The 25,716-nt window shown below is 41.5% G+C and overlaps 1 protein-coding gene across 1 annotated transcript in view; it reads left to right on the top strand.

Annotated features, from left to right (window-relative positions):
* GABRA6 (gamma-aminobutyric acid type A receptor subunit alpha6) overlaps positions 1 to 25,716 on the top strand; it is a 493,083-nt gene that overhangs the window by 54,228 nt on the left and 413,139 nt on the right. The window contains exon 6 of the mRNA XM_069654273.1: positions 4,198 to 4,341. Coding sequence (XP_069510374.1) covers positions 4,198 to 4,341 — 144 coding nt within the window. The remainder of the gene's footprint in view (positions 1 to 4,197; positions 4,342 to 25,716) is intronic.

The raw sequence follows: 25,716 nt of genomic DNA on the forward strand, positions 1-25,716 counted from the left end.
AGTTCCAGGAAAGACAGTATACCTAACATCCTATACATCATTTTGACCGTAGGCTGATTGGCTGGTCAAATATGACCAGTTTGGATGATAGCTGGTCTGTTGGAACCCAACGTGTTTGTTACTTCACCTTGCTTAGAGATCATCGCAAAAAAGCAAACTCAGACACCATGGCAAGAGTTCTTCTTGGAAATTAGCAGCAATAAAACACAGGTCTTCTGGAGGCCTCATAGTTTAGCTTTGTCCCTGTTACATGAGCCTCTAAAGAACCTTGAGTTATACATGCAGGCAAAACTATTGTCAGGCTGTTGAATGTGTCCCTTAATTTTATCCTGAACTCTTCAAGATGGATTTACACCTAAAAGTAGAAGAACTTATGGCCATCAATACTACTCTAAAAATATCTTGCACACCAGGTCCTGAAGGGCTATGCATTGCACTAATTATGCTGAATCCAACATTGTGGGGAAAGATTTTGCACATGTTATTTGCTGCAATTGGTTACTTTGGTTCCCTACCAAAATCTTGGAGGTAGAGCATACTTGTCCCGGTCTAGAAGAAGAGACAGTATGCTAGCTGTGCTAGATGTTCCTGGTAATATTTTTGCTTGAGTTCTATTATTGGAGCTGACTGAATGGGCAACATTGCATAAAATAATTCCTATAAACAAGACCAGTTTTCAAAATGGGAATATAACTTCTAAAAATGTTAGTTTTAGTGTATAGAATATTCATGGATAGTATTAAATCAGACACTATTTGTCGCATTTGTTGACTACAGCTCAGCATTTGACAAGGTAATTTGTGAAGTCCTATGAAATAAGTTAGTCGCATTGGACATTCCGATGGGATTACTTAGGATAATAATCACACTGTTTTCAGAGATAAGTGTTAGAATCAGGTTGTCCCATGCAGTTGACCTAGCAGATCGAATGGATAGCCACATCAGAGAAAAGGATGGTTTTCCATACTGACCCGGGTGTTTTTTTAATTTGTATCTCTCAGACCTTGCTGACTCATTAGTTTCTAACACAGTGTTTCCCCTCAGGTTCGGTAAGCAACACATTCAAAGGCTATGGTATGCAGACAACTTGGTTCTCCTAGACTGCACCCCTGCTGTCCTCCAACAACTGCTGGATGATTTGCACACATAATCTACTACACATGGTCTATTTATTAGCACTACTGAAAGAAAACCAATGACATTCCAATATGGATGCAAAAAGAGGGCAAAGAAATACTGTTGGTACAAAGAAACACAGCCTTTGGAAACAATGTCACAATATGACTATCTTGGTTTGCTAATTGAAATCACAAACAGGAAAGGTCAAGATTAAGGCCTGACAACAGGTTGGAGAATGCTAGCCATTGCTAGAAGAACTTTGTGGCTATCCCTTGAAGACTGTGATAGAGGCTTTTAGGGTTAACATTCCTCCAGTCATATTACATGGAGCAGATGGGTCGTAAACATCAGCCTAAGTTTGAGAATCTAGACGCATCTTGTCTAAGAAGCATTAGGACGTGTTTTACAAATCTCCCTATAGAATATCCTTATCCAGAATTTGGGATTATCAGCATAAGCATTTTGTTGAAAGTTCGACACTTCATATTACATTGGAAGCTAACACATGCCGCTCTAGGCTCCCTACTGCATAATAAAGTGTTATGACCATTGATTCTCATGAGTGCCCGAGTAACACTACTTTGGGAATTCTTGACAAAGAAATAATCACCTGGAGTCAAATATGCTCTAAAGAAAATGTATGGCATGGATTGAAAGCAAATAAGCATGAATTTGGTACGCAACTGCATGAGCACTTCTCTATCCCCTTACACATGATACTCCATTATGTAGCAAGGGATTCCCAATGAATCACATAACAAAATTATACCTTAAACTAAAATGTATCACAATGGAAGTAATGGGAGCTAGTGAAGGAATTCCTCAGAACAATAGGTACTGCAGACCTGCGGGAACCTGGTACTGGAGACAAATAAACACTTACTCATGACATGAAAACGCTCAACCGCTTACTTCCCCAACGAAAGACAGCTGTATTTTCATGTGGTATTGCTCCAGTAAGACATGAGTTTAGTGAAGTAGTTTGGAATGGCTACTTAAAGGATAGTGACCTCATTTTAATTTACCATATCACTTGGATGTGGATTAATATTAAAGTTATTTTACACATATTCTAGACAGATATTGATGTTCAGAACTGATTCTATCATTGTACAATTACTTATCTTAACGTGTTACTGTAATGTGATTGTAATTGAAATGCAAGTACGGATTGTTATTCATATTGTAACTTTACTGTAGAATAAGCTGATGTTTTGCATTGAAACAACCATAGAAACTCTATTTTTTTAGATTGCATATTGTATTTCTACACACGTTATGTGTGTGATTTTATATTGTGATTCTACAGTATAAACATCTGTAGTGACTAAAATATAACAACTAAGTAATTAAAATATACCTAACAATAAGAATGCAATAGTTGTTACCACTCACTCAATTCAACTTTTTTTCATAAGGATACTCTGGAGCCAGACCTATGCATAGTTGTTTTTTTTAATGTATATATTTGCTACATACTGATTTAATCTGCTCGACCTTTCAGTTCTTTGCGCCTTACAGCACTGATTGTTAGATCCAGTAATCTGGGAATGTATGGATAGTCCTTTAGGTGGAATCTAACATAATTTGAGGTAGCCATCCTGATACAGTGATAACAGCGGACCCTGCTACCTTGTAGTTAAAGCCCCAGTGATATGTGTTCCTTTATCAATCACACGAGGCATTCAGCAGACAAACTGCTGAATGCCTCTTGTGATTGATACATGTTCAATACCTTTCACAGGCTCAATACCTTCCAAATGTAATAAAGCATTCACAAAATGAATTAAAAACAATGCATGTGCAAGGATTATTTGTAATCTAGTCGAAAGACACATTAGCTGCCCCTCCCCTCATCTTGCAGGTACATGTCTTAAGTGTGTCCTGCCCCAACTATGGCAGACCAGTTCACACTGGTGTGCCCCTCATGCCCCATGATTAGCTCCTTCCCCATCATCTGTTGAACAGTAGTGTTCTCTCAAACACAAATAACTGCACTCAGACTCCGGCAGGACCATGCTTGGAAGGTATTTACAACAATAACCAGATATGCCAAGATTAAAAACAATAACATTTCAGGTAGAATGATACGTAAAGAACATTCAAGTCAAAGTCAATACAATGCATTATTACGTCGAAACAAATATAATAACCACACCAGGCAGGATTAAAAACAATTACTATATTGAGCATGATTGCAAACAATGAACACATTAAAAGACATTTGAAATAATGACGGTTTTTAGCAGGTTAAACAGCGCATCATTAAGCATCTCAAAAATGACAATCAGCAGCCTGTACAGAGACATGCAACCAATGTCACAGACACAGGCTGGTGTATCCTTGTATCCTGTGAGCGTGGCGTATTTGGTATGTGGGTTTGTGCAAGTATCCTGTTGGCCATCCCTGCATGATGTTAGCATGCTGGTAACTGTGAGTGAATGACAATCTCAGTGAAAGTACGAGGGTTGATGATTTGTGAGTGTTCTCAAAGTCAGCAGCTGTGCATGAGGATGTCCAGTGGGCATACTCCCATGTCTTCATTAACTTAAAGGGTATCTAGAACATTATATCATATGTAGAATAATGCTTTATGTGTTTTAATGACTGAATATACATGATCTGTGGCTTCAATGTCCACTTTCTACATATCAGCGCAGTCGAACATACACATAGTTAAAAAATGCACAGATGTACAAAGGTTACATCGAATGTGTCAATAATAACACAACTCGGAACAATTTGAAGTAGATCTTGAAAAAATACACCAACACTCATTGTCTAGAAATATAAAATTTCCAAAAACAGTCAATGTTATTAGACAATTATAAAGCACACAGATGTTAGTATAAATACAAAAAGACATAACATCAGCGCATATATAATCTGCATCAATCATATTGTATCATTTTACATAACCCACATTACGTTTTACAAGAAAGTATTTTCAGAGAGCATTTCTAACATATGAATAATCACTGTTATGCTAAGCATTTTAGGGTTATTTATTCACATACATTTCAGTTTTCCATTGAAAATGATGCCTATGCTCTTCTTCTCTTTTATCCTGCATCCCAGATGCCTACCCCAAAAGTGAAATCATGTACACTTGGCAGAGGGGACTTCTTAACTCGGTTGATGTATCAAAGGAATCGTCAAGCCTTCTCCAGTATGACCTGGTAGGCCAAACAGTGTCAAGTGAAACAATAACATCCAATACAGGTAGGAATATCACACTGTATTTTGGCTATTCATTTTAAACTGTGCATTTTAAAAGAATCTACATATTTACTGAGCTGCATTTAAGTCAATGTATGATAACTGGAGCCACAGAAAGATTAGGTAATCAAATACACTGTGCAGGACGGTTTAGGCAAAATTCGAACTGGAAGAATCTCAATGGGTTTCACCAAGGGTTAGGTAGATAGAGGTTGGATTTTTTGGTGAGGGGCATGGGGGCACATTATTTGAGGATGGATGGGGTGAATTGTTTGTGAATGGGCAGTAAAAACCCACTTGCATTTGTGAATTGTGGGAGGAGGTGTTGCATTTTTTAGTCTTGAGGGAAGGTACAATCACTTACAACCCCATGTGCGTTGGCAAGGGCAGATAGGCAAAAACACTGAGAACTACATGAGCATTTACAAGCCATACAGGCTTACCAAAACACTGGGAACATAGCATGCATTTACCATACATAGGAAATGCTATAACATTGAGAAGCCCAATTGCATTTATCAGGCTGAGCAAATGGCAAGACTTTTTTCTTTTTAAAAACGTGTGCATGTAGTTAGCTTAGGAGAAGGCTAACACACGGAGAAACCCACGAGCATTTGGGAGCGGGAGGCAAGCGCAAAACTGTGCAACCCTCAATGCTTGTACTAGGCAATGGGAAAGTAAAAGCTATGAAAAGCCCTTGTGTATTTATTAGACTTAGGAGAAAGCAACATCACTGAGACCTCAAATGCATTTTGAGGATGGAGGAGTCAGCCAAAACAGAAACCCATGTGCATTTTCTAGGTGGAGGTTAAGATGCATTACTGAGGACCCTACATGAATTTCCAAACCATAGGAGAAGGCCAAATCACTCATTGTATTTATTGATGGGAAGTGTGAATTCAATTTATAAGTCTGGGTCTACCAGTGAATCGAAACGTGGTAGGTGATGAGGTAATGGTTGGACAGGAATGTATCTGTTTTATTTTGTTACACCCCTGTTACATCAGCAGCTGTGTATTTTGAAGAAGTCCAGGGGGCAGACTAGACAAACCTTTCAAAGAGGCAAGTACAAAGTGGCACCATATTAGCACTATTGCAAAAGACTTTGGGGCGAATAAGAAAACATTTGCACCATAAAAAGTGCAATTTATCATGGCATAAGCAGTAGGGCAAAATTCTCCATATTGAAAAAAATGATGCACATTCACTGCATTTTGCACCAGGACAAACATTGCCCGAGCACTAATAGAGAATGGCATCAGAAGTATGGCAAACGTTGCCCATGTGCAAACTGCATTGAAAGTGGATTTCTTTTGCGCTAGGGCGATTGTTTCAGTAGTGCTTATACCATGAAAAACTACACTTCTCACATTGTAAATGTTTGGTAATACGGCCCCAATAGGTGCCATTATAAAGCCCAAAAGACAGCCTACAAGCGTGAACCCCGCTATGCAAAGCGAGAAAATGCGGCCTGGCATGCTGGGATGCCAGCCAGCATACTTTTGTTTATGAGTTTCTCTTGTCATGCTCACATTGGCAAGCAGCAATCACAAATGAAATGAAACCCTCGTTGACCTGCTTTAACTTCAACTGGGATCACTGCTTACCATGCAAGGTGTAAATGTTTGCTGATACGGCCCCAATGATGTTGCACTAGGGCACACTTTACCCTAGTGCTAATACGGTGCAGTTCTGCACTAGAACTGGTGCACCTTTTATGCAGTCAGGATCCAGATAGTACATGGGTCTATGTGTCTAAATAAATGTATGGCCATTTATGTATCGAGAATAAAAGAGTCCAAATTATGAACTCTGTCACCGGCCGCACACTTGATTGCTGAATGCTCAGCTGAAATTGCAATGTAGACTAAACATACAAAGTCAAATGCAGATTATTTAACTGAACCAATATGGTTTAATCCCGTCAATAAACAATAAATAACGCAAAAGCTTTAAATGGCCGTTTCCTGTGGAGACCCAACAATCACATTCATGCTTAACACGGTTCAAGGACTCAAACCCCTTCTTCAAGCGTAAATCACACTGTAAATCAAGATCCAAACCAATAGGGTACAATTTAAGAATAATTCATAACAATAAGTGCATAATTCCAACGAGCTACACCCCAGTGGATAAAATAACATGTGTCCACATGTTGATGTAAAGCTGCTCTCAGATAGCACAGTAGGTTACAAGTCTTCTTGGTCTGGTGTGATATTCTCATCTGTTGACACAGTGGTTTCAGTTCCGTCTCAATTTCATTGGATAAGGATACTAAAATCCTCACCTCCATTCATTGGGGTGAGGTGTTTACAGCACATCTGCCATTTCCCTCTGTAGTCCCTCTTTCGTCCTGGAAACGCTGAAAGGAATTTGAAATGAATTACTATAAGAAAGAAATGAAAAGGCTAATTCAGTTTCACTTAATAAGGAGTTTTCATTTTAGATATTACTTTCATCTTCCTATTTCTTAATCTAATGTTTACACAATGTTACAAACATAATTAAATTATATTCTATTGTCAACATTCTACAATCACTCATCATTTCAGTTAAATATTCTTACTGACCATTTTAAAGCAGATTCCAGTCTGTTCACTGGTGTCTCATCGGGAGGAGGAATTAATTTGATGAAGGGCATTTCAAGGATGACAGGTCCTCAGCTGGTTCACATGGACCCAACATTCCTCTGTCTTTCCCAATTTGGTATTATTATTTGGAAGGCACCAGGGGAGATCTTATCTGTGATCACAACTCAAAAGTCCCATGCCAACTGGGAAGGAATGCACACTCTTAAGATTGGTAACTTTGGAAATTATAGAGATGAACTCAATCACCTACCTAATATTCATTTTTGATTGTGCTCAGGTCATAATAGCTCTTTGCATGCATCAACATCTTCTACAGATTCCTCTGCACATAGGCAAAGGTGTGTTTCTGATGCTTTTGCAGGTTTTCTACATATTCATGAGTAGTAGAGGCATTGATCAACGTCTTTTCCTTTATACAGTACAACAGATGTTGAGACAAGACCATTATTATACCAGTCACCTATTCCCTGACAGTCTTGTTAATTTAAGGTAACGTTTTTGGGATCATCTAAATATTTGTGTAATTTCCCTATAATTGAGGCTTGCATTTGGGCGGTAAGTAAGTCTTGTTCTGTAGCATTTCTACTCAGTTGCAGCATATAAATCTCACTTTGAGCTTGAGTTTGGGATCAAGTTAATTCTGTTATCTGTATTTCTCCAAGAGGATTTTTCATTTCATTATATTTGCCTTGGATTGCTCTGGTAGTTGATCAGCTAAATTGTTTCCTGTTTTGTGAGACGTTCCCATTTTGAGTGACCCTTTTATCTTTTTCCATATTGTTTAACATCACAATGTCATTGATTGTTTGGATTAACTTCCCGGTTTCGGTGAATAAAGAATACCTCTAACTTTACAGTTGACTTAGATGTAAACAAACCCATTTCAGACAAAGGACCTCATTACGATTATGGTGGTCCAGAAACAAGGGTGCCAGTAGAAACATCCCAGCACCCTTTCCGGGTCACCATAATCTGTGAATGGCGGTAGGGGCATGGATCCCTCAGCAGGCCTGACCTGCAAGTAAATCAGGCCCCTACCAGCATGTTTCTTACTGAAGCAACAGTGCCGGTGCTTAAGTGACCCCATTACCATGGAATCCAACTGAACTCCATGGGAATGGGGATTTACCGTTCTGCAGCCAATTGTGATATCCCGGTGGCAACATGGTTTCAGGCAGCGGAATTGGTGTTACGGGGGTGGGAACAACCCACCGGTACCACTGGTGGGTTACCGCCAAGCTTGTAATAAGGGTCATAGTCTGAATCAGTTATGATTACCAGTTCCTTGAGCTGATAATTTACAACAGTAAGAGCAGCTTTACATATTATTATTTTAAATGATTTAAAATGTTTGAATTTGTAGCAGCGCACAGAACCCTCCGGTATCTAAGCACAAGTTACTTTAGGGAAAGGGGGAAGGGGGTAAACAGGTAAAGGTAAACAGGGAAAGCACGAGGCATAGGCTCAAGACGATCAGCAGTGATACAGTGTTTTAGCTCTGAGGAGCTTAGTTGAAAAGCCAAATTTTCAAGTTCCTCGTAAATATCCAATTGGAGGGTTCTCAAGAACATGGGGAGATTGTTCCAAAGCTTGGCAGCAATGACAGGGAAGCTTGAGCTGCCTGTAGGTTGGAGGTTGAAGCTGGACACTTTGAGCAAGTTGACCTGCTCGCATGGTAAGCAATGTTCCCAGTTGAAATTAAACCATCCCCTGCATGCAAACATGTAATGGGGGACTTTATTTCCAATATACATGCCTGTTGCAATGCTCGCATGGCAGGGAGTGTGTATAATGGATCCCTTAGGGGTCCGCCTGTTATATGCTTGTGCATAAAGCAGGCATACCCCACAGGAATCTCCAGCATTTGTGACGACACGTAAATCCATGCCGGCAAAAATGGTGGACCATTTGTATGACGGAGAGAGGAAGGAGGTGGTGAAAATGCAAGTTGTATTCTGCCCATACAAATGATTGAATATGTGGCCTGGCGTGATTGAAAGGCATTTAAGCCTTACTAAAAGATTTTACTCCTTTCAGTCGTGTTACGTCACTGTAGAACATGCACTCCAAAGAGTAGACAATATTGTCTTACAAGTACTGGTGCATTATTAGGGACTTTAGGGATGAATGTATAATAAAAGGATGTATGTCGACAGTCATTTTAATCAACAGAGAACATTTTCTGAAAATCAAACAATACCTTTATCAACTTATTTTTGCTCTTCAATCTCACAGGCATCAGCCATATTGATTTATCAACCAATTGTCGAAAAGCCTGGAGTTATTTCTGCATTTTCTATTTCTGAGGTTTGTTCTGTTTGGGTTCAGAGCTATTGTCTTATGGCGGTTAACTGGATGGGTTGTTCCTTGGAGTCTAGGTAGTTACTAATGACTTTAAATACTATCTCATCTCCCAGCATCTCAGAGTTAACATCCCCCAAATAATTAGGGCACAGGGAGTACGCAATAACATTCTCCCCTTGTTGAGCATATATGGGGCCTCATTCCAAGTGTGGCGGTCCAGAAACAAGAGTGCCAGTAAGCTTACAGGCACCCTTGTTTCTGGACCGGCACACTACGAGTCTGCCGGTAGGGGTCGTTCTGCCCGGCAGGGTCAGACCTGCCAGGCACAACAGCCCCTGCAGTCAGACTTTTCACAGAAGCACAGGCACTGTTAGCAACGGTGCCAGCACTGCCATCTCTCCACTCCCATGGAGTCCTATCGGGCTCCACAGCAATGGGGATTTACCAAACCCACCGCCTGACTTCCCGCACCGCCAGGACTTGTAATGTCCTAGTGACACTGGGAAGTCAGGCGGCAGATTCAGGGTTTCCGAGTCGGCGGCACTAATGATGGGACTGGCTAAATTCATGTAAAGGTGTATGGAATCAACAGCCATTCCGATGAAGTTTTCCTGGCATAATAAGGGATGCTTTGGGGATCCTTGTAATCACCTAATAATCGAATGGTGTCGCGTTTGAACTCTTCTAATGGGGTTCAATGTGTTGCTGAAGAATAGTATTTAAATGAATAAAACAATATACATTAACCCCTTCAGTGACAGGCTATTATTGATGTCTATGTAAAAAGGACGAGTATACTCATCCTTGGCACTTGTCCTTTTCTGATCTTTATTGATTTGTAATTCATCAGCTTGAGGTAGCAATTAGCTGACCTTAATGCTTTTTCTAAATCTTTAAGGTCCATCAGGTCTGCTCTGATTCTGGAACAGACTTTGTTGTTAATAAGATACAAATCAATAGTGACTAGATGTAGTATGTCATTACTGAAATAAAAATCAGTAGTGACATCTTTGATGACCCAGCATGCACCTGCTGATACTCATGTGTTTTGAATCCATTGCATCAAAGTCAGCGTCCCATTTATCTATGAGATTAAATATGGGAATTTTCAGATAATTTCTAAAGCATTCATTCACTAATGAAGCTTATTTTGCAAGTTAAACAAACCTTGTGGAAAATTGCATGAAATGCAAAGCCCTATCACAAACAATAGATTCTACAAAACTCTGTTATAAGTTTGTCTCAGAATCCAAATGTTATCACAAAAAGCAGATCCAATAAAAAACAGTTATAGATTTGGCTCAGCATTGAAATGCATAACAAATAAAATCAATAGTCATAAATTATGACTTGTCAATTGTCATTTGTTTATTTTATTTTATTTGTGTTTGGTTTGTTACAAACCTTTTGCAATTCAAAATAAAATGAAACAGTGTATAAAAATGAGAACCCTAATAAACCACACCTTACACATTTATATCTTTTACATAATTATACCCAAACAAAAACAAAACACTAAATTAGATAATGCTGTTAAAACATATTTCAATGATGAACACTCCCAAACTCAGTATTTAAAAATGTTCAAGATTTCACAAATGCTGATACCGCCAAGCTCCCGACTTTGATGGAGGATTCAGGAGTCTCTTCCAGACTTCTTTCAAGTCTGAGGTTCTTCTGTTCCACCTTTCATTTTTAAAATATGTAATTCTCTCCAAATGCAAGGCCAAGCATTCCAAATACAGGTGCTCAACTGACTCTGCAGACTTCTTGCTCTTACAAAGCCTACAAGTCAGGTCTGATGGATATATAAGCCCTCGCCTTACCTGTACCTCTTTTGTTGGAAGCAAATTCCACCTAAGGCACATTATAAAATTATGATAGTATCTGCTCGGAAAGAGTGATATACATGGTGCAATCATACCCCTTGGTTTATGCTCATGCGAAAGATGTTTCAAGAAAGAGTAGCCATGAAATAAGTCTATGGTATTCACCCAGTCCTGCTTATTCAGAGCCTTTTTCACTTTTACCAGATTTGCTACCAGAGTTTCGGTGTCCAATCCCAGCTCTTTTAACAGATGTTCACTGTTGGTTCTCAGCTTTCCCAAGTATGTATTAAAATTAAGGAATGGAACCCCTCTCCCTTTCAGAGCCAATCTTGCTACAGTATACAACTCGTCAGAAGTAGATGATTGTATTTTCTGGTATAACGATAAACTCTGCCATTGAACCCTGACGGTTAAAGAGAGGAGACCCAGCTCATATCTCATGGCTGCCACCAGGAGTCCATTGAGCAACCCCAGTACTCACCACCAAATGTTCCCCTATATTGTGTCTAATCAGGCATAAGTCTTGTCTGGCCAAAGTTCTAGACCATATAACAACTTTGGTACCACCTTCCCTTTGTAAAATTGAATACATGTCCTTATCGAAAATGTTCTGTATTTCTTGTCAACTTGAACTAGCTGGTTTGTTAAGTCCTGTGCTTTAAGGGTCAGTAGTACCTGTGTGTCCTTCAACAAGGCTTTTGCAGAGAAGTGAAAGCCCAAAAATGTTAAGCTCTATATGCCTCCAACCAGATGTTCCTCATACTTCCACTGCCTTGGTATGTGTTTCCTGCCTCTCGATAGCTCCAGGATTTTAGTCTTAGCTGCATGTATTCTAAGTCTATTCTCTTTAGCTTATTTTGAGAAGGCACCCAGAAGCCTCCTCATCCCATTCCTTGAGTAATTGAATAGCAGGAAATCAACTGCATATGACACCCACACATTTTTTATGGTTCCCAGCTAAGGTGGTATCAAGGTTTCTAACTTTAGGCTCTCTCCTATATCCGAAACACATAGGTTAAAGAGGCAGGGAGCCAACGTGCATCCCTGCCTCAATCCTATATCACTATATATTCTATGTGAGTGGTCCTCCCACTTGGTTGAAGTGAACATAGATACTTGACCTCCCATGCAGAGCTACAATCATCTAAAAAGCCTTGGTGGCATGCTCCATTGTTGCAATTTAGACAATAATATTTGGTGATCTATCCAATCAAACCTGCAACCACTTAAACAGTATGGTTTTGCATTACCCTTGTCCTCTCTGGTAGCTCCCGAATTATGGCACTGGTACTGTTGGTCGAGTGTCCCCGTTGAAAACCCATTTGGAAGCACTGACAACACTCCCACCAAATGTTTGCTTTCTACGTCCAACAGGGAGATTGGCATATAATTCTTTCCCATTTTTCCCCCTACTTATAGATCGGGACAACATAGGCTGACTTCCATGTCTCAGGGAACAAACCACTGTCCATTATACTCATGAACACAAAGGAGAGGACAATCGACAAGGTGTTCGGGTCACTCTTTAGGACTTTGTTGGTAATCCCTCTTGGGCCTGTTGCCACAGATGATTTAGCCCTATTAATCATTAGGCTGATAGCATCAGGATTTAGCTCAAGTGCATAGTTAAACGGTTCAACTACCACTTGATCAGTGTGTGAGTATGCCAGGGTCTCATGGAATACAGTTCCCCAAAGTGTTTCAACCAATCATTCTCCAGAACTGTGTTCAGTTGACTCTGTACCTGTGATTGGTTTAGTGAATTTCGCTGTAGCCCAAAAAGTCCTGGTGTATTTTTGTATTAAAATTTGAGCATGTGCTCTGCATCATCCTGTAACATTATCGTTTAATGATTTTTGCAGTAGTTCTTGTATTTTTGTTTTAGGGCTTGAGATTTACAATGTTTCTCAGTAAAATCAACTAAGCAGTACTTTATAGACCTCAACCTCTTTGTCAGCTCTCTCCTTATAAGGATCAGTATCTCATTCTATTAATGTATTTGGGCAGTATTTCCCACCTTCTCTTGCCATTCCCTACCAATCGATATTTTCTCTGTGCGCTTCGCCAAAGTTTTCATGTAATTGTGCACTCCAAAACCAGCAATTTGTCCTTTCCTATGATATTGATTGAACAATACTCTGCAAACTTTGGTTTAAATTGGACACATTCATTTTTTTCCCACATTGACCAAAACAAGATCCTTTATAGCGCAGCACCCTACCCTTGCGTAGCATATTTCAAAGGTTGCACAGATCATGCTGTGGTCACTCCAATTGTTGCCGGACACTGCTAGGTCTGAGCAGGCATTGAACAACTTGTAATCCACAAAGAGAAGGGATATTCTGTTTCTCCTTTGCCAAGTATGTGCCCTTTTATCCGACTCACCATCACAATGGGTAATCATGTTCAAGCCAAGATATGTCATCATTGCCATCAATTTTAGCCCCACCAGTGACGAAAAAATGTGCAGAATAGTGTCCAAAATGATATCCGTTGTTTCATCCCCTGGAAAGGAATCTGGACAGTCTGCATTAAGATCCCCAGCAACCAGAACCATACCCCACACATTTACATACGTCCATGTGGTTATACACTCCTGGATTAGACCCCAAAAAAGGTCCAAATTGGTCACCCCCAAATCTGTTTAACCCTTTAAGCACCATGGGTTCCCCCCCCACTGCCAAGGCCTTTTTTGGTGATTTCGGTATGTCGCCATTTAATGCCTTGTAACTTTTTTTTGTTACATGAGATATCTCGCCAGATTTGGCCCTTTTTTTCCCACATGTAGCCGGTCATAACGCCACCCAAGAATCCTAGGTTGCTGTATAGGATTGAGAGAAAATAACCAAAAAATGCAAAAATGTTGTGTTTAATCAACAAATGCCAATAAAATGATGTACAAAGAAGCCTGTGGTTTTTTCCTTGTAAGAGCTAGGAACACATAGTTGATGTGCTGAATTCCCCAATTTCCTGGCTTTCAAGAACAGGTTGGGTGGAAACGAAAAAAAACATTTTGATGTGGTTATCAAACATTTTGTGAGAGGTAGGCGAGTTTGGCCATTTTTGCCAATTGAACATGCATGGACGGAATGGAAGAAAAGGGTAGGAAAGCCGAATTGGTGGACAGAAAGTCATACATTTCTGAAAAGTATACAAAATTTAAAGTTTAGGAAGGGGTGATTTGCGCAGGTCGGGCAACAACTAGGTAGGGGAAAATGCCATAGATTGGGGAAAAAGCGGGAAAATGACAGACAAAAAGGTATGTGGTGGACATATTTGGCTTGGTATGGCAATGGCTTCTATGAATTTTGAGATAAACAATGTTCCGCCTCATTCCCCCAACTCTTGCAGCTAGGAAAGCACACATTTGTGTAGTGTTTCACAAAACAAGCAATACCACAAGCCAAACACTGAGCCATGGTACACAGGAGTTTAATGCTTACGACCTGAACAGACATACTTAGAATGTGTACATCAGGAAAACCAATGTGGTGAGGAACGGCAAGCATACATTTTATGAAAGGGCACAGACAGACCTTTTCAAGGCTAGGTGACTTGTGCAGGTTACAAAAGTGTATGGTGCTTAAAGCAGCGACTAAATGTTGGGGCACATTTTGGAAATCAAAGGGTTGTGTGACAAAGGGCACCAGTAAATGGGTCAACACGTTATGAAAACCACACAAACACATCAAATGCCATGCCTTCCCACATTCCCACACGTGTCCCGATGAAAACGGTACCTCACATGTGTGGGTGCACCTACCTGGGCGCCAAGGGGAAAGCCGAACACACCCCTAACCCCAGTCTTTTCCAACATCTGAATTTCACGATTTTTCCAGACGGGCACACCATACATATATGGGCCTCGGGTGTCCAAGACACCAATGAAAACAAGAAACCCCATGCATTTCTGAAAATAGGACAAACGTGGGAATCCGCAGAGGTCTGACTTACGCGAATCGGCCCAGAATTCTTTACCCAGAATCCCCAAAGTCCGAAATCAGGCCAAAAAAACCCCATTTTCTGCATATTTCACTCGGCTCACCCACCGAAACACGCTGCCAACAACACATGGCCTACCGTCCCGCGTTCCCACAGCTGTCCCAATAAAAACGATACCTCACATGTGTGGGTGCACCTACCTGGGCGCCAAGGGGAAAGCCTAAAACACAAGTAACCCGAAGTCTTTCGGCACAGCATCATTTCAGGAATTCTGCTCATGCGCACACCCTACAGATTTGGGCCTAGGGTGTCTGAGCCACCAAGGAAAACAGGGAAACCATGCATTTCTGAAAATAAGACACCAGTGGGAACCGCTTGCGCAAATCGGCCCAGTATTTAATACCCAGAAACCCCGGCAAATTCTGAAATGTGGGGAAAAACAAAAATGTCCGCACATTTCACTGGGCTCATCCACCGAAACACGCCGCCAACAACACATGGCCTACCGTCCCGCGTTCCTACAGGTGTCCCGATGAAAACGGTACCTCAGATGTGTGGACGTCAAGGGGGAAGCCTAAAACAGGGGTAACCCCACATCTTTCGGCACAGCATCATTTCAGGAATTCTGCTCATGTGCACACCTACAGATCTGGGCCTAGGGTGTCCAAGCCACCAACAAAAACAGGGAACCCCATGCATTTGTGAAAAGAGGACATCCGTGGGAAGTGAGAATGCGTAAATCGGCCCAGAATGTATTTCACGGAAACCCCAGCAAAGTCTGAAATGTGGCAAAAAAACCACATTTTCCACACATTTCACTCGTATCACCCACCAAAACATGCTGCAACAACACATGGCCTACCGTCCCCCATTCCCACAGGTGTCCCAATGAAAACGGTACCTAACATGTCTGGGTGCACCTACCTGGGCGCCAAGGAGAAAGCCTAAAACATGGGTAACCCCAAGTCTTTCGGCACAGCATCATTTTAGTAATTCTGCTTATGTGCACACCCTACAGATTTGGGCCTAGGGTGTCCATGCCACCAAGGAAAACAGAGAACCCCATGTATTTCTGAAAAGAGGACTCCTGTGGGAATCCACAGAGGTCTGACTTGCGCAAATCGGCCCAGAATTTATTACCCAGAAACCCCAGCAAATCCGAAATGTGGCGAAAAAAATGCATTTTCTGCACATTTCACTCGGCTCACCCACCAAAACAAGCTGCCAACAACACATGGCCTGCTGTCCCGCGTTCCCACTGGTGCCCTGATGAAAACGGTACCTCACATGTGTGGGTGCACCTAGCTCTGTGCCAAGGGGAAAGCCTAAAACACAGTTTTCAGGAATTCTGCTAATGCGCACGCCCTACAGATTTGGGCCTAGGGTGTCCAAGGTACCAAATCCTCTGGGTTGTGGCACCTATGCGTTCCTTCAGTACTACCAATGGAAACACTCCCCTGCCCACTAGAAATAGGTTCTGTGCCTTCCTGCTCTCTCATAGATTGAGTATGTTGAGCTCCAGCATTACCAAATCCTTATGTTTCTGCTTCCTCATTCTGTCTTCATTTCTTGTCCTGCTTTTTCGACTCTGTTGGGGCCACCATCCATTTCTCAAGAATAATATTTCTAGCCGCTAGTTCATCCGCCGTGAGACATCTCTGAATCTTTGGACCTAACTGAAGAATGGGACCTGATTGAGGATTGATATCAGTTGGAAACATGGGACCTCTGATTAGGCACACTACACAACCTTCGGGAAGAATAGTGGGAACAGCTGTCAATTGATATCCTCTTCCATTTCTCTTGATAGCTGGGTCCCAGATCATCAGGCTCCCTGGGACTACTCCCCCCTCTTTCCCACATAAGCTTAGAGGCTGTTAAGCAGTTCAACCATTGTAACTACTGCTGTAGGGGTGTCTCCTTTCCTTTCTGGCAAAGCACTCAAATGGTGATGGCTTTCAATACCAGCAAAGAAGCCATATCTTATTCTGTTGTGGCAGTGTTTTTAAAGTTAATTACAGGCTATTTTACTTTGGAAAGCTATGTGGAAGGTGATAAGTATCAAATCACACTACTGCCCACCAATGAGGTTAAATGACTACTGCTCCGTAGCTAAAACTCCTACTCAGCCCTAAACAACTGCTAAAACAACAGTTATCCCAATCATAAAGATACAACAGATGCAATTAGACAGGTATACCTACTTCATCTTTTATGGTAACGTGAGCCAAAGGCAAGCAGTACTCTTAGGAGTGTTGTGAAGTGACAATATTTGCCACACTAACAGAAATAGTAACAAAACACAAAAATAAAGGAATGTCCAATCAAGGTGTTAGGGAGATTTCTCACACAAGTGCTAAATTCCCTCTACCTTAGAGTCCTCCAGCTCTTTGCTATATTTCTGCGCTTTTAACTTTTCATTTTCAGTGTGTTGTACATTTTTATGCTCATGGACTATGGAGTCTCACCCACCCCATAGTCATCATCTTTTTACTGTGTGTCACACAGCACCTTTAGTGCAGTGACACAGGGTTGACTTTTCTGACTTCCCACTTTAAACTCAATTTTTTGGGACTGACTACTGTCTCCCAGAGCATGTAAAGTTACCATTGACTTTACTAGTCTTTTTAAATTTACAGACCCAGTAAACCCTATCTTCCAATAGAGTACTGGAGGGGTTAAAAGTTATCCCTTTTTGTCTGATTCTCACGGAACATTAGTATGTTCCCCTTTCTCTAAGATTTGGCTGGTGGCAGTGGTATCTACCATTTTTATTCTACCGCAGACTATGAAAATAGCCTTTGGTACCATTGAGGCTATGGTGGTAGCCTCAAACTCAGACCCGGTAATCCACTTTTAATTTTACTTGGTTCCGGTCGAGTTATTTTGCCATATCTTTTTGTAAAGGTCTTTCTAGTGTTTTATTCTGTGCACCAAACCAGGTTTGGTTCCTTTGTTCGCCGTCCTTTGGCAGGCTTCTATACAGAAGGCCTCCTTAGGCACCTGAGTGTCTGGGTGGACAGGATGTGAGGGAGGGGTTTGAGGCCCCCTGGAGAGGGTCTCCTTGGAGACTCAAGTCACACTCTTGTTTGATTGGATAGGTGGCTGCCTTGCCAGGACAGCCACCCTGCTGTGTGTTTGACAGCCAGGCTGTGTGAATGGGGGATTTGCTGCATAAAAAAACAGTCTCTGGGTCTGGAAGGCAGAGTCGCCACTGGAACGAGGGAACCAACGAGGAGCTGAAGGAAGACGACTGCTGCAACTACTGGATACCCGGTGAAGCCCTGATGCAGGTCCGAATTGCCTGAAACTTGCCAAACACCAGACACCAGTCCTCATCCATGACGTATTTACTGTGCATTGCTGCAGTCAATCGGATAGCCAGTGAGAAGAGAACCATTTTGGGTTTTAAGGAGTGCACCTTTTATTCATCGTTTTGCTCCACTGCTGGCTTATACCCTGGGCAGTGCAGGACCCTCCCACCCTCCTCCTTCTTGTCACCACGACTGAAGCTTCAGGAACCCTGACCCTACAGGAACTGCCAGGAACAACTGCCTCAGCTACAGAATCTGTCTTCTTTTAAGGTACTGTGAACATTCTGTCATCTGTTTCGTCCGACCACAGTGAAAGCACAGGAAATCTTTTGTCTCTCCGAAGGCTTGTCCTTCTTGAAAGAACAAAGAAATATGAAGGCTGAGTACCACAAAAGAAATACACGAATCACAGGCTGAAAAGATACAAGTATCTTGTGTTACTGTACAGTTTATAGGGCAAAGCAGATAGCTATCTGGCTCCCAACACCTCACAGTGTGTACCAGCCGACAAAGAGAGGAAAGAGTGCTGGGCATTTAAACGGTAGCATTTTTATTCATTTCCTGCAATATTGTCCAGCCTCTCTTCACATTAATAATTTGTGGGCTAGGGTTCATGCCTACTTCACATAAAAGATGTTACAATATTATGCAAATGATTACACAGGTTTGCACTTTCATGAAGACACAGTAGTGATGTAGGTTCTTGGATCTGCGGTAAGCCTTATTTCAAGAGTCACTACAATGTAATTCAGCTAAAGCATACGCTCGAGGTTTGTTCTTCATTGTTCCAATGTTTATACAAGGATGAAGCTTGTGAGCCTAGACAACACTTGAATGACAGTTCGTATGAAGCGCAAGTTCTCTTTGAACAGTTGGCTCTCAGACAGCCTAAACATTAACAGAACTCAAAGGTTGTTCAGCTCGACTGCAAGACGAAAACACAGTTCACCATTTTAGAACATGTAACATGAGTGTTAATCAAAATGGCAGCAAAGTTAACCCAGAATCAGAACTTTGTAGCGTGAATGGGATTAGGCCAATATTCATAATAAGGAGTCACTATATAATTATAAGTCAAGAACTTTACTAAAAATATTCACTTTACTGGAAACTCCACGTTTCATTGTCCGTCCATCCTGAATCACATTCATCAGATCGGGAACATGCACTTCTGTACTTAGGACGTGCAGATTGTGTATTGCCTTAAATATGGTAGGGCAGGAGTTAGGTACGAAAACACAACAAGCAGATCCCACCAATTTACTTACTCCACCATGCTCAGCCAGGATGAAGTCTAACACCATCCGGTTCTGTAGAGCCACTAATCTAATTGCTTTCTGTTCTAACATCATATTGTAGAGTATATAGGTGGTCTGGTTGATGATTTTCTCCAATACTCTTGCCAGTCTCCTAATATCCTCGGACTTCATGATATGTCCCCAAAATGGCACAAAGGATTTTGCTACATCACTGTCATGATTCCTGCCCCTCATGTCCCCAGCCCTCAGGCTGGAGCCAGGCCACAATCACCTAGATGGCCCTCAAGGGCCTCTCCATTCCTCCAAAGACCCACTTGGAGTCAGACTTGGCGCTTGTGGCACCACACTCACTCACGCCCATAGTATAAAATTGGAATTGGAATTGTAGTGCATTGATGGGGACAAGATGGATGCCCCAACATCTTTCGGTTCCCTGAACTGCATGTGCAGTCTAGTCTTTTGGGTGTGGTTCAGCCCACAGACACCTGGGATACCCAGAGACTATTTAAGCCATGCCCAGGCTGAGAAACATGCTTTGTGTTTTCTGCACCTGCAGCGTGACAATCACTGTGTTCGGATCAGTCTCCAGTAGGCCTGCATCTTTCTTCTGCGCTCAGCTCCTGCAAGAACAAGAACACCGTTAGGAAAAGCCTTACCTTGCGGCGCTTCTGCCCATCATTCATCTCTCCTTCTGTTCTGCGGGCATCTTTGGCGGTGTCATTCCCATCCCGGCGCGCTGCTTCCTAAGGAAAAGGGAAAAGAACAGAAAAAAGGCATTAGTAAGCTTTCAGCAAATATTTGCTTATTTTTAAAGACTGTATCAGTTTCACACGCTTACCTGAATCCCAGCCACTCTGGGGAAACTCTGTCGCTGGAACTTCTCATCCATCTGCAAGAGGTAAAAGACAATCCAGGTTAGCGTGGAAATATCTGGATGCTCCGCAAAGACTTAACCGCAAACTACTTTGAACTGTGTGATCCTCTGCAAAGACTCTGAACCATTAACATTGGCCCAGACCTATTGATTTGAATCCTAGTTGTAGTAGCCTTTTCTAGATTACCCTGCCTATAACTTGTTGGTGTTATTGATTTTGAATAACCTTGTATTTTCTCCCTTTTAAATTGCTCGAGTACCGCTTTGCTCACAGTTCATTTTGAGCCTAACTTGTCGAGAATTGATTGGGGGTTGTTGTAGTATATTAAGACTGTGATTTTCTGTTGCTTTATGATCATGAACTGTTTTCTAAGTTAAGGTGTAAATAAATGTATATTCTTTTACTCAGATACTTTGAATCAGTGTTTGTTTGAATCATATTAATTGTTGTCCTTTGTGTAGACTCTTGTACTGCTCACTTTACTCTTGAGATACGTCTGGCTGCTCAGCCATCGCTACCACTTTACTGTGTAGTACAGGCTTGTACCAAAGGTGAAATTGTACTTACACTTGTAGTCTTAATTGTGTCTAGTGTTCCCAAAGGGTACTGCATATGATTCTGCCTAACACAAGGTACTATAATATATAGAATGTAAGAGAACACAGAAAATGCAGAACTGGTAAAGAATAGTAAAATGGGCAATTGCATCGGGCGATCAGGGAGGCAATTGCAGCAAACTGTTCAAAAGGATATGTCTTTCAAGAAAAGGAATAAAAGCCAGATTTTATTTCACCATAGACCCACAATATTGGTCTTACGTTGTTCGACATGGTTAAACTGGGCTTCCCAGTGCTTTCCTTTTGGTAGAACCAGACTTGAGATGTAGCGAGGAATCTTGATTCAGGCAGCAAGTCAGCATTTAACTGGCATCGGGGTGGGGTCTGTGCAGTACAAGTCGGTTTTGATGAGGTTTGAACAGTCCAACAGTTTCAGATTGGCGGTCAGTTCAAGATGAATGTTACCACTGGCTCAAGTCAGTTTGTAACACAATCCAGCAGTTTGAATCGATGTCCAAGTCTTATTGACCTATTGGTTTGATGTGGTGAGTCAAAAGCTTCATTAGTGGTTAGCCGGTGTTTGATGATAGGTGGATAAAAAGAGTGCTGGTGGACTTGTGCTGGTTTGAAGGAGTGGGAGAGGAGGTTGAAGAAGCATAGTGAGACCAAAGCAGCACCTTCAGTATTCAATACTGGTGTCTCAAAGGAATGCCTAATGCACATTGAAGCTGTGTGAACAGGATTCAAGCTGCTCCTGGGATTTGTGGCTGCTGAGAGTAAAAAGGAAAGGGGAACTGGGTGTCCCCACATGGGTGTCCCCAATTCCCCTGTCCTTCTGTAGCCAACTCCTAGGATCCAGTTTTAAATATGTGAATCTGTAAACATGATAATGTTAACTACCAGCTGTGAAGCTACTGTGCCTGTTGGGTTTGTTATATGTATGTCTGATCCCCGGTTCCATCATCCTACCTCTGGTTTGTTGGAGGGGAGGAGGAGACCTTTTGCTAGTCAGAAGGTGGAGCTTAAATCTGGTTTTGGACTGTTCAATAGAAAGGGAGATTGTGATAGCCGGGGAATACCATTTCAGTATCAGGAAAGAAGTAGGGTGAAGTAGGTGGAAGCTGAAGTGAGCACATGGTGCAAAGTGATAGTGATGTTGAATAGAGGCTGAGAGGATAGCTTAGGGGCAACACGTTTGTTTTAGAAGCAAGACAACGCAGAGCAACACAGGTTTGAATCCCTGCCCAATGCTTGGAGACTCGTCTCTGGTAATCAGCCTGTTATAAAAGATTAATTAATTAATTTTAAGAAATGAGGTTCATAGAGTATGAGTGGGACGGTATTGTGAGATACAGTGAGCAAGGTATCGAGAGGCAAGTCTGTATATGAGTATGAAAAGTTGGAACTTGAAGATAAAGTGATTTGTAAAGGAAAGTTGTCCATTGTGGTGGCGGTATGTAGAAGAGGTGGGGAGGATAGAAGTAGGTTATGAGGGATGAGAATAGCAAAGTTTAGGACTTTGTTAAGGGGATTTAAAAAAGTAGAAGGAGAAACTAAGGAATAAGCTTCATCTCAAGATTAGAGATTACTATTGTAGCTTAGTGGTGAGTGAGGTGGGAGGAGACCTTTTTTATATTGAGAAATGTAACTCTAGCAGCTCTGGTAGGAGTTGTGATGATGTGTTGGAGTTTGAGGTTGCTTTCAATGATAACACCAACGTAGCAATCCTTGGATTGGGCTTAGAGTAATACTTTAGCGTAGGATATTCAAGAAGTGATGTTGGATTTGCATTGGTGGCAGGGCGAAATACGATTTCTCTTTTGGAAGAATTACAGTTATCGAGTGAACTTTGAGAGTGGGGAAATTGATAATGCACTAAGCGATGTCAGCGGATAAGTAGGGAAAGGATCAAATATGGGGATTTTCAATAAATAAATGATTGCAAAATCAAAAGGAGAAAAAAAATTGTCCCAGAGAAGTGATGATGTAAATGTTGAAGAGGAGTTGGCCAAAGAGAAATCCTTGACAAACAGCTATTGAGATGAGTGTGGTCTGGTCTTAGAGCTACATGAATTGGTGAAGGAACAGTCAGAGATATAAGGGAACACTAAGATAAGAATGGTCTTCTAGCATGGATGGGTGATCCTTAGTGTTAAAGGTTGCAGAGAGAACATGTAGCATTACAATGGAGGCTAAGTGTGAGCGTTGAGCAATTGCTATGAAGTTTGAGAGGTGAATATGTTTAGTTTCAATGGAATGTTTTCTATGGAATTTTGTCTTGAGGGGCTCTAGAGGATTTGTCTTTCCCGAGACAGGAAGGAGACTGTCCTATAGCACATTGAATGATAGTCAGCAGATGTTATTTTTAATTATTTTATAGCAGGCAGGGAGGATTCCATCATTGCCAGGGTTGTTGAAGATTGGGGAGAGGTAGGCACAAGTGGAAACTGTGAATTCTTTAATGGTTTGAAGTGCAAAGCAAAGTGGAGTGAGGGATCAGGAGAGGATAGCTAAGAGTTCAATAGAGAGACAGGAAAGAAGTGGGATAGTGATGGGAAGGTCGAGCTGAGAGATAGAAAGGATGAGAGAAAAGGTAGGAGAGGCAGGAGGGTATCTGTGTGATGCTGGAGGAGATTCTGGGGGCACACGTGTTGGCTGAGAGAGTGAAGAATGGGAAGCAGATTTCTGGAGGGTAGAGAATGGCCTAGAGTGCTATAGTGAGTTTATGAGGGTGATAATGAAGTAATTCAATGGGGTCGGTACAGTAGGAGTACTTGGCAGAGTTAAAACGCATAATGAGTCTGAGCCGAGTGTCTTTATAAGTAGTGAGGAGAGTGGGGTGTTTGCCTTTATGCCATTGGTGTAAGTGGAGATGCATGATGCCTTGTGCTGCACAATGGTTGTGGTGATTCATGGTTGACAGTTGGAGTCAGAGAGTAAAGAAACAAGCAGAATAGTGGTAGAACAAGAAAGTGAGCAATGTGTGGTTGAATTCCATGGACTTTTTTCTAGTACAATGGATTGGGGAACTGGCTTGGGGAGAGGGCTTAAGTTGATCCAAGTATGGCATTATGTAGCCACGTTTGCATTTTCTCTTGTTGGTAGGTGAACGGGTGATTGTGATTGGCGATGGCACCAAATTTGTGATATGAATTAGTCAGTGGTCAAATGGAGAAAGGTTGATGTAGAGGGCAGATGACTTGAGGGTCAAGATTTGAAAGACTAGATTCAAGGATTTCCAGGGCTATGGGTGGGAACGTTATTAAGGTATACAAGAGAGTGATACAAGATAGAGGAGCTACAACTTATTTGGACATGTTAGAGCAAATGCTACATAGATGCCAGCCCGTTGACCTCACCTGGGTGGCCGGGTTGATGATATGCCTTGCACGTTGTCAAGTTCATATTGTAAAGTAATCTCAGCATGTGGCCTTGTCACATATCCAAATCACGAACCCTGGATTCTCCTGAAGAACATACAAAACCAAAGTTTTTATGATGAGTAAGAAAACAAAACCCACAAATGAAGTCATAGCATAGACCTGTCTTTACCAGTAACACCACTCCATAGAACACTTGCACCTCCACTCTTTGATGTACTTTTCATGAAATCAATACCATCATCATAGGTTTCCAAATAATACTCTCTGAAAAAGAGGAAATAACTGCATCCTTAAATTATCTTCAATATCCCTTGATGTTTTAATTTCGACACAAAGATAAGAAAACACCAGCATTAATGAATCATAAATGGTTCAACAGACAATTTGCACAGGTCAAAAGAAAAAGTAGAGCATTTGAAAGGTGATGGTGGAACTTGCTCAAGGATTCAGATCAGCCCACATACAACATTGTCACACACATCTATCGGAAATATATACTCATGACAACAAAGATAAATACCATAATACCACACAGGGAAATTGAACTCTTCAAAATCAACAATGAGACGACTGATAAGGACAATCTCAAGAGCTTTTCAGTCCCTTCCACAGTTTTCTTTGTGATGAAGAACTGCATCTTTTTCATCAACAATATAGACTTCATCCAACAAGAAATGTCTCCCATCAGCCTCCAACCTCAACCATTGTAATCCATATAGAATGAACAACCATCTTTTTCTCACCAATACTAGGAATCAACATCATCAACATTGTCAAGTTGATGAAAACCATGAATGCCCAATCTGATGCTTACCCCTTCAGTGTCTTCAACGATCCCATCCAAACGTTAAACCTGAACCTCTAATATTTCTGCAATGCTTGCATGTCAACTGGATTAATACCAGATACACAGAAAATAGCCACTTGTACACTGCAGGTTTGTGTGGGGAATTATAAAGTACAGGTCTAGCCTGGAAGCAATGTACACTGGGGACAAGCCACACGGGTTTGGGGAGGCAGATGGGATACAGGGTTTTCTGGAGGGTTAGTAGGAGCAAAATGGCATCTCTGCAGTGGCAGTAGGGTGTATTTGGACAATGAGCAACTGGAAAAATGTTCTTTAGAGAGAAGAGTATTAAGGTCCTTAATTAAGTGCATGATGAGGGTACCATGTCGTGCTTGCAAACCTTCACAACTGTCACTCAGGATTTCATCCTTTCAAGAGAAAGCAAATAAGCATCACTGGATGTCAGCAACGCTCCTTGCTGGTAAACAACCAGTCTGTTGCCTGCTCTGTCAGAAATGACCCAGAGGACCCTGCCAT

This window comes from Ambystoma mexicanum, chromosome 3q (assembly GCF_040938575.1).
Source record: "Ambystoma mexicanum isolate Mex_15411 chromosome 3q, UKY_AmexF1_1, whole genome shotgun sequence".
Taxonomy (NCBI): Eukaryota; Metazoa; Chordata; class Amphibia; order Caudata; family Ambystomatidae; genus Ambystoma; species Ambystoma mexicanum.